The 11,057-nt window shown below is 39.4% G+C and overlaps 1 protein-coding gene across 1 annotated transcript in view; it reads right to left on the bottom strand.

Moving 5' to 3' along the window:
- Positions 1-422: 422 nt before the first annotated feature.
- LOC137262305 (uncharacterized) overlaps positions 423-11,057 on the bottom strand; it is a 32,478-nt gene continuing 21,843 nt past the window's right edge. The window contains exons 2-4 of the mRNA XM_067800127.1: positions 6,735-6,882; positions 2,231-2,389; positions 423-1,250 (exon numbers count right to left, since the gene is read on the bottom strand). Of these exons, the coding sequence (XP_067656228.1) occupies positions 1,157-1,250; positions 2,231-2,389; positions 6,735-6,882 (401 nt within the window). The 3' untranslated portion in view covers positions 423-1,156. The remainder of the gene's footprint in view (positions 1,251-2,230; positions 2,390-6,734; positions 6,883-11,057) is intronic.

Here is an 11,057-nt window from a genome sequence, read left to right as displayed (position 1 = left end):
AATCGGGGTCGTTCCCCGTCGTCACCATCGTGATCAGCGTTTCCTTTATCTAACAGTATCGACTTGTTTATATAGGCATTACCTACTTCTAAACCGGTGAAGCATTTCTGTTTGTGGACGTGTTATACATGTTCTATGCGTTCTCGTCTATGCGTTTCTGTTTTTGGATAGTATATATCACAGCAGTAAAACATTTATATCACAATTTCATATATACAAAAAGAAATCATATAATTATTTCATTCATGAATATTACTTTAATGTACAAATTCAGATCTATGCCATATATATATAAATGTTACAAATTCCACTAAGACGTTCAAATGCCAAATGAAAGATGACAACCTTCTTATTAAATCTAAACTTTCACTTCGTTACAGATGCTACCTTACTTTTGTTACCTTATATTGTTGTTTTCCTTCTTTTGTGTCCCTGTCAAAAGGTCTCATGAATACATAATACCCAAACAGAGTGATAGGAAAACCGTGTACCATATGTTATGAGAAAAACGTTCTCAGTTAATTAGTGGGTTGTCGGTGTACCTACGCACCTGTTTAAACAACCAAAAAATAAAATACAAAAATATGTTATCTTAAAGGTATCTGTGTTTATGTATCCTTTACCTCTATTATTTTTATAATTTCTCTGTTTTCCTCGTAAAGTACAAACAGATCGCAGCTTGTAATATGTACAACACTGACGACATCAGTATGGTAAATTTGTCATTAAAGGTGTTCTTAAGTTCTTTTGAATAGGGTGTTAGATACAATATTCTTGTATTCAATGTCTTTCTGTTTATTACATTTGAGGTAGAACCATATGTTTTAGTTTCCTATTTCAGCTGGTGGCTCCAGACAGCCTTCTCAAGGTTGGTGTGTCTTATTTGTTTGAAGTAATAAGTTACAGATACACTGACGGACAAAGTAACTACACACCTTTATTTTATGGTGTTCTCTCATAAAGAAGTTGATATCCATAAAAATCTTCATTCTTATATTTGTAAGCTGCCATGAAGTAGAACAAGCTTTATGGTAGTACATTGGAAGCAGAAGTGAGTGTGGAAATAAAGCATAAAATGACAAATACGATGTCAGACAACAACGTGTAAATCAAGCTACATTTAACAGTGCACAGCCAAGGGTCAACTGAGATAGGTTTAAAACCAAGCCAGGGGCATGTTCTGAAGTTCATCACGACTGCTCTTAGAAGTTCCGAGGCGCTTTTTGTCTCCTTTTTCTTTCTTCTCGAGACTGGAAAGAATTGAATAAAACATCTAGCGTTGTAACGTTTAATCCCTTTAATCACGTTCATGGAAATGTTATAATGTTCATACCTTATGTGTCTGCTAAATCTGCTCAGAGCAAAAAAGAGAGAGAGAGAGAGAGAAAAAAGAAACTGGGTGAAGAGGATTAGGAAGAGACCTGGAGGTCCGTGTTAGCGAGTGAGTTTAGATTTAGATCGCACACAGGATTAAAATTTGGACCGCATCAATTTCAGTATCAATCTCATAGCAGTCTGGAAATGCAGATAGTGGGGTTATCAGTAAGTATTCACAGCTTTGTACCAAGGAACATCAAGCGTGTTTCTTAATTTGCGTTAAGTAAACACACAACTCGGATGACATCACTTTGTAAATACCTGTGTTATGATGGTTACATGCAAAATCTTTAATATTGGAACAGGGCATATGTTGGGACACGGTAAATTAACAGTAGCAATATGAAAGAATCCGAAAGCTCCTTAATGTTTCTTAGACGCATACATGCACAACACAATGAGAAACGTAATAGGATATGGAGAAAAAGTTGACTATCGATCGATAATTTTCTTCGTTGAAGAATATTTAAAAGCTTTGAATGAAATTTAGAAGTAAAACACACGAAGGGGTATTTTATTAATGTCGACATCTGTGATATGCGAAACACGACGTCTCGGAATATATTTTACAAGAAGTAGAAAACATTTGCTTCTACGTATCGTGTTTCTCATACTAGAAGTTAACACCAAGAAGAATCTATGGTCTGTTAAATCACGTCATATCTTCCAAACTCTTTTACATATATAGAAGACTGCTAGTGAATGTCGGGTTACTAGAAGTAGGTAATCACATACTGGTTCACGTCGTAACGTTTATCATTACTACATTGCCAAAGACTCATAGCGTAGAACCTAAAATCCTGTTGCGAGTAAGGGACACAACTCCGTATCCAGAGTCAGTGGAGATACATACCTGAACCATTTAATACCACATTTGCTTGCAAAATGGTCTGCAGCTTGTCTGCAGGTTTCTGCCTGGAAGAAGTCCCCCTCTCTGGTCAGAAGACAGAATACCAGGGCGAAGCTCAGAATGGTCAGACACACAAACCCCCATAGCATCACCTGATCTTTGCTGAAATAAAAAAGTCAGTGGCTGTAAGTAGTAACAAGCCAACATTTCACTTGGAATGGTTCTGTTGGACTGACGTAATTTCACTGTTCCTGACTTGAAAGAAGAAGACAAAAATTATAATTGTAAAGATCACCCAATTCTTGATGTGATTATACTTGGTAAATTGTGTCACGATCTTGAGATTCTTTTCAATGACATATTAGCCTTGTATCATTTTAACGTAACTTATTATTTTCCTTGTTTTTAACAAGGTTAATATGAACATATTTTTTGCAGTGCCATGTGATCGGTAATGTAACTTAAAGGATTAATGATGAGACAGAAAACAGCATGAGACGAAATAGGGCTCCAGTAGATCGTGTCTTAATTATTAGTCAGTTCGTTGTGCCAGATTAGGTTTTCGTTGGCTGGAATTGCAGTTTTCAATTTCACTGTCACTGAAAACATGTTTTATAATTTGAAATGTGATGCATCTCGCAACGTCTTTAACATAACACGCAATAACAGATCAATGCTTTTGCAAAAACATACCGTTCTCTTAACAAATTTTAGTCTTCATGCCGGAGACATTGGGTTCCGCTCCCAGCATGTGTAAATATGTTAAAGCCATTTATAGCGTCTCCAGTCGTGACAATACTGGGCTCCGTCTCACAAAATTCTCGTAAGCTTAAGACCTCGTAACTTTTCTCGTAGCATTCCTACTTCTTGTGTTACAGTATAGGAGATACGAATGCTACGAGAAAAGGTACGAGATCTCAAGCTTACGAGAGTTTTGTGAAACGGGACTCTGGAACATACCGACTGCATAAAACAATGCTCACTCATTCAATGTTTCCAGATAGGTTTATTATCAACCCTCGTATTACGATGAGTGAGTGAGTTTGGTTAACGTCGCTTTTAGCATTATTCCAGCAGTATCACCATAAACGGACTTGCCACAATGTGCCCATGTTGGGCCATGTTGGGCCATGTTGGCCCATGTTGGGAATCAAACTCGGGTCTCCGTAGTGACGATTTAACACTGATGTTACAATTTAGTGTTTAGCCCATTCTTAAGATTTCCTGCTCAAGAAATATGTGAAATATAAGTACAGACATTTTCTGCTGAGATGGGAAAAAATGGTCCAAATCATCAACGAGTTTTCGAAGGCATTAAACAGCCTACCAAAAGATTCGTTCAGCAGTTCATTTGCATGTGAAAACCTTAGCTACATGAGACTTTGGCATCCTACTAAGAGATACGAGACAAAGAGACAGATAGGGCTCTTATAAAAGTCAACGTTCAGAAAGGTTCAGATAAATCTATCATACTTTGGGTCATCATACGTCCATCTCTGACGTATTAGTGTTATACTATCTCTCATGAAGGGAGATCCCGCTGACTTATGTTCATTTAAGCGTCCATCATTTTGTAATTTTACAGTCCAGTCATCAGTCAGGATGATTTAAATAGGGCAACCCGGCGATGCTGGATTCAGTTCGATATATCAGGTTAGAGTGAATGACACTACTAATAGCTTTAGGATCAAATAATGTTCTAGTTCTCGCAGCGGGGGAGGTTCTGTTATCAGAGGTAAGTGAAACGAGAAACTATCACTAATGCATTGTCAGATCCGGAAACCGTGTAATGTTTTATCAGAAATCAGCTCGTTTGACAAGAAGAGATACGTTCTGTCATCAAAAGAAAATGTATCCCTTTCTTTGATCATGAGTACTAGTTGCTGTCTTTCCTCATGTATGTGTGTGTGTGTGTGCGTGCGTGCGTGCGTGCGTGCGTGCGTGCGTGCGTGCATGCATGCATGCATGCAGGTACGTACGTATATATGAGTGTATTTGCCGATGAAGGATGCTCAGGGTACACAACCAAAATCTTTGCCCCAAAGGCTTTTACATAACTTCCTACATTACAAAATACATTATGATAGACGTAAGATTCGCGGCAAGTTAAACGTCTCAAAAACAAGGACCTGCGTAATGGGGAAACCTTTTGTTACTTAATGTTTCGTTCTTGGTCCTGTGACCTTTGGACGATGGAAAGTTTTGGGCATTGTGCAGTGATCGAGTACTTGCAGTGAAATGCATTACACCAAATGAAGACAGCAGTACTAGGGAAGGATGACCCTTTCTAAGCAGCAGTAAAGAGGCTGCAGAAAGGGTCAAGTCTAGTAGGGAGAATCTTAAAAATTACCTCGGCCTTGAATTCCTGTTTGTAAATCCAAAAACGATCCACAAAATCCACGATCATGCACATAAAGTACAAAACATGTCAAATGATGTTCTTGTACTGTTGGAGGCTGTACCAGAAACATACTTGCAACGGATTAAGCCAATGGATAAAACGAGTTTTATACAACTCTCTGCAAGCATTCGAACTGGTTTATCAAATGTACATACAGGACTCACACGTTCAAACCCTTTAGGCCTCCTTGTAACCCTTGTTTGAAAAAGACACGTGAAGATCCGGGTTAGAATTGATCTTCAGTAACCCATGCTTGTCTTAAGAGGCGACCAACGGAATTGAGTGGTCAGGCTCACTGATTTTTAGTTGACACATGTCATCGGATGCCAAATGCGTACATTGATGTTGGTCACTTGATTGCCTGGTCTGGACTAAACTATATGCAGATCGCTGTTGGAATATTGCTGAGTGTGCCAGTAAACAACCAATGGATGATCGTGGTGTTGATCACTGTACTGTCTGGTCCAGGCTAGAGTATTTTCAGACCACCACCATATTGCTGGAATATAGCTGGGTGTGGCGTAAAACCTAACTCATTCATTTATTTATTGTTTGAAGAAGAGATGATTTGGAACATTTCGCGAAATCGAAATCATTTCAAAAATCTATAGAAGGCAATGTCACCGATTTCAAACAGACATTAAATTGACTTATAAACCTCAGATATCATGTTTGCGTCGTTTTGGGGATGATTTTTTTCTTAGGTAAAGCTCATTTCAGGATCATATACAATATCCCTGGGACGATCTATACAACACTCCAAAATTGGCCCTGAAAGTCGATTTTGACGAAATGAATTCTTTCAACATAAACGTTCAAGCGTTTGAAATCAATTGAAAAATGTCGTCAAAGATGATTTTAAAAGTACAAAAGTTTTCCCTCCCTGGAATAAAACCGCATCTGTCAGATTATAAATCGGACGCTTTACGCCACGGCTACTAAGCCAATGAAGATGTTGGTGTTAAATTGTATAATATATAGGTAGGCCTTCTGTCATTGCAGAGATTTTACTACCGCTTCGGTTACTGTTCTGCGAGTGAGTGAGTGAGTGAGTATAGTTTTATGCCGCCCTCAGCAATATTCCAGCTATGTGGCGGCGGTCTGTAAATAATCAGGTCTGGAATAGGCATTCGGTGATCAACAGCATGAAGGTCACGTCAGCCACGTCAGCCACGTCAGCGGGCCTGTTCACCCGCTCCCGTTAGTCACCTATTACGACAAGCGTAGTCACCATTTATGGTGTTATAGTGTCTACTTCAGGACAGCCATGTGCAATTATTTCAAAAGACCAAAATCTATGTAGTCAGGCCATATCATATTTAGTTTATGTATTATTGTTCGATCTGCATTCTTAATCTTCATCACTACCGCAGAGTACATTGTTTTGTTAGCTACCCTGTTCCTCTTTGTCCCTTCCATTAATTACCGTATATGACATTTGTCACCCCCCTTGGCTGTGTCTGTCATCACATCAACTGTAGAAGAAAGTGCTATTGTTTCTCTCTCTGTCCATTGTTGAATCTTAGCCTGTCCATTATTTTTAAAAACTGTATATATATATATATATATGTGTGTGTGTGTGTGTGTGTGTGTGTGTGTGTGTGTGTGTGTGTGTGTGTATGTGCTCACATCTACATTAGTGGGCGTGGAGTTCGATATTCCGAATGTCTGTATAGGGAGGCAGGATTATGCCGCTTGTTACATTATCTCAAATGCGTAGATTGAGGCTGATGTTGACCTCTGGATTGTCTGGTCTGGACTAAAAATTTACAGACCACCTGGAATACTGATTAGTGTGGAGTTATCGGACATGTAACAGTTTGTTGTCTCATGAATTTTAAACACTGTATTGCTGGCAGACAAAATCCTATCGTATACATCGACGATCATTCTGCTCATCACTGGATAGGCTGGTTCACACTTGATTATTTACAGACCGCCGTCAATAGCTGGATATTGTATAATAGTACTTAGTGCGGCGTTAAACAACATTAACCAACCAACCAAACAAACAGAACATTGCTGAGTGAGGAAACAGCAATCACTCACTCAAATACTCACAAAATGACAAGGACACTCACACACATCGTTACGTTGTATACGTACAATGTCTTCTCCTCTTCTGACTCGCAACATTTATGCGTACCATCCGTCTGGCAGCAGAGCGGCAATTCGGGGTCTTTACAATAGTATGTGTTGCCCACGGTCTCACCAAGATCCTCAACTTTGAGGCACATCCCATTTTCGTCCGCTTCTGTAACACATGCAAAACACATTCATTCATATCGTGTAGCACATGGGGTTTGTACTACATACAATAACTGTGCAATCTAGAGGGCAAAGAGTTTACGACTAAATTGTGAAAAATTCGGTCTTCACCTGACCGGAAGACAGTTGTTCTAAACCACTGAAATCTAGCTATATTCATCTGTGATCGTCAATATTGTCAACGGATCGATACAACGTGATGAATGTGCTTTATACGTAACAACATTTCTGGTTAACTGATATGTGTAGCACGCTTTTAAAACATAGTGAAGAATTTAAAGTTTACGCCGCTTTTAATAATTAATATTCGATCAAAATGCGGACGAGGACACCAGAAATGGGCTTCACCTATTACCACGGCAAAGACCCGGGTTGGAGTCCATCAACTATGTGGAGCTCCTTTTGTGTGTCCATGTTGCAGAAATATTGCTAGAAGAGGGGTAAAACTAAAGTCATCCACATAGTTGAGTGTATACAACTGAAACGTACATGTATACATACATGTACATGACAAACCGTCAACACCAGGAAACAATCAGTCGACGTATACACAGATTTACATGACAAATCGTCAACGCAAAGGAACAGTCAGTTGACGTATACAGACATGTACATGAAAAACCGTCAACACCAGGAAACAATCAGTCGACGTATATACAGATTTACATGACAAATCGTCAACGCAAAGGAACAGTCAGTTGACGTATACAGACATGTACATGAAAAACCGTCAACACCAGGAAACAATCAGTCGACGTATAGACACATTTACATGACAAACCGTGCACGTAAAGAAACAGTCAGTTGGCGTATACAAACATGTTCACGATGAAAGGTCAACACAATGGGACAATTAGTTCGGCAGACACTGGAGACAGATTATTCGCTTGCGCTTTTGGTTTATATTTTCGACTTCGATAATATCTGCAGTTTACAACAGATTCCAGATCAGTATGATCCACGAAGAAACCTGTACTGAACTGACCTTCAGAAAATCATGCTTGTGATAAGAGAAGACTAAATGGATCGGGTGGTCGGGCTCCCTTACCAGGTTGATACACAGATGAGACAAAACCATTTCCACATTCATAAGAAATCTCTGCTAAAAGCAGAGTCGATTGCACAGGTGTGACTATTATCATGAACAGATATTTGTGGTCCGCGGGATTTGCGTATCCTGCCCCACCGGTGGCACCCGTCATAAAAAGTCTAGGCATTTGTTGACATGAAATAACAACGGAACGTATGGTATAAGTCAAAGTAGGGAAGCGGACATAAACTTTGCCACTGATGCTTCAGATTTGGATATTTCCTCCACACGAGGAGGTCTGCTATGAAACTTGAATTACTTGATTGTTGCAAACTTTACCATTATTAAAAAAACTGCAAAAAATAGAAAAGGAGGAAACAAAACATAAATAAATAAATAAATAAATAAATAAATAAATAAATAAATAAATAAATAAATAAATAAATAAATAAATAAATAAATAAATAAATAAATAAATCTACAACGAAAAACAAAACGAAAAGGCCAAAAAAATAAATAAACAAATAAAGAGAAATAAAAATCTGAGCAAGAATAATACGATACTTAAGTAAACAAGACTTGGAGTTGTTGGAATGTTATTCGACGTGAAAGGAAGGTTGACTATGCGAGCAATGAGGTCATTCCCTTTGTCCTGCAGGCTTCTGGGCGGTATGTTTGTCACTCTGAATCTTTATGCATTGATCTAACTATAAAACAGTTGACACGGTCTTACGCATCTCCTCTATTTCAAGTTCAGTGGTAAAGTGGACAACATTTGACTATTTGATGAATAATGATATTAGTGCATCGATGTACAGTACGCTGAAGTTAAACTTTTAGCCAAATTACCTTCTTTCGATTTTGCAAACCGAAGCAGAAACCGTGATTCATCTGCACAAAGAAACAGATCTGGAAGGAGGGTAACACATTTCGTGCACATGGGGATGCCTACGTCTTGACGAAATGTCTTACCTCCAAATTTCACAAAGATACTATCAATGAGATCATCAGTCATGCCATTATATCCCACTTACGTAGATCGGTGCTCAGCCTGTGGATCATATTCGTGTTGGACCCAGGCTCGTCTAATTACAGTCAGCAGCCATAGAACGGGAATATTGCGGCGGTAAACAAGAATTATAAACAAAACAAACAAATGAACCAATATGTCGATTTCGTGCAAGTGCCCCAGACTGGTAATAGCTTCAGGTTGCAGAATGTTTTTCACATGACTACATAAAGTAGAATGTGCCCTAGGCATTACAAAATTTGCTTAGGTTACTGAGGGGCGATGAGGTGGTCCATTGGTTAAAGCGTTTGGTCGTCACTCAGAAAGCAAGGGTTCGATTCCCGACATGTGTACTTTGTATGAAGCCCATTGCCGGTGTCCCCCGTCGTGATATTGCTGGAATACTGCTAAAACCCAACTCACCCATTCAAGCGATTGCGTTGTAGTATTTATCCTCTTGGGTAAAAACTTATAAACATGACATTAATTTACCATAATGGTCAATTTGGTTCCCGGGATGTATTTACCCCTGGGGTTAATTGGTGTATGTCAACAACGTTTAACAGTGTGAGATCTCTTTCTTCTCGCCACCGTTGGTCAGTAAATAGCCAAAGTTCCAGGATTCGTCTTTACGACATTTGGACATTGTCACGTAAATACAACAGTCAGCGATCCGTAAAGGTCCCGGGGTAGAACAGGCCTTCAGCAACCCAGGCTTGCGATAAAAGGCGACTATGCTTGTCGTAAGACGCGACTAACGGGATCAGGTGGTCAGGCTTGCTGACTTGTTTGACACATGTCATCGGTTCCCAATTGCGCAGATCGATGCTCATGTTGTTGATCACTGGAATGTCTGGTCCAGAGTCAGTTATATACAGACCGCCTCCATATAGCTGGAATGGTGCTGAGTGGGGCGTAAAACTAAACTCACTCACTCACTCACTCACTCACTACAGCAGTTAGCAAGGTCACCCTTCTCGGAGATCCAGTTGTCACCAATGCATATTCTTCAGTGCCCATCTCTCCTGACAAGATGGCGTCAGGGATGTTCAGAATTTGCATTGTATCGATGACCACGTGTTCCTTGAGGATCAGGGATACATCTGGATTCAAGTCACTCAGACACTTTGTAAGAGATAACTAACGGGATCGGATGGTCAGGGTCGCCGACTTGGTTCACACATGTCAGCGTACACATCAATGCACGTGATGTTGATCACTGGGATGTTCGGTCGGCACTCGACTATTTACAGACCGTCACCATATGCAATGTAGCTGGGATATTGTTGAGTACGGCATTTGACAACATACAAACAGGATCAGTTGACGATGGAAATGCCACAGGACAAAATACCCGCTGTGAAAATCGATCTGTAAGGATCACGAAGATGTAAGAGCCGTCTGTAAGTATGGAACCCACATCCACATACCAACCCACATCCAACCTCCACCCATCCGTTACAATATGGTTACCAACAAAGAAGGAAGTCAAATGGTTAAAACGTGAATCCGTCACGCCGAAGACCTGTTTCTCCACAAAGTACATTATGGGAGGCATACCTTTTGATATCGATAGGATATTCCCTAAATACTTTTGTCAAATACCCATGAAGACTATCAGTAAAAAGATCTCATTTCATTCAAGCCACCCGCTGTGTCTTTCTGAAAACCATCACTACCTACTCAACCCCTGCTATGCAAGAAAAGGCTTTCAGAAAAAGCAATATATCTTCTTGACAAAAAGTGCAGGAATAACAGGAAAACTCGAAATAAATCTTTTTAACCGATCTTAGTTTTTTACGATATTTTGAAACTAATGATGACAGTAAACGGGTTTATAATTATAATTGCAATGCAACCTTTCATCGTGACTCACCTTCAGGTTTGTTCCATAAATACGTGTTCAAAACGGATCGTATTATGGTAAAATACAATAAATTGATTCGGTGAAAATTCAATGATTTTTGGATTAGACTGAAGAGGTAGTCACGGCCAGTACCATCATCAATATTCAAGCTGCAGACAGAGATTAACGTAAACTCTCTGCTTGTCTCTTAGCTTCAGGTGATGCATGGTACTTGGTTAGATGTTATTGATTAGTATGTCTCGTCCCTATGTTGTT

Source organism: Haliotis asinina, chromosome 14 (assembly GCF_037392515.1).
Source record: "Haliotis asinina isolate JCU_RB_2024 chromosome 14, JCU_Hal_asi_v2, whole genome shotgun sequence".
In the NCBI taxonomy this organism is placed as follows: Eukaryota; Metazoa; Mollusca; class Gastropoda; order Lepetellida; family Haliotidae; genus Haliotis; species Haliotis asinina.
This window is presented reverse-complemented; position numbering and strand designations above follow the sequence as displayed.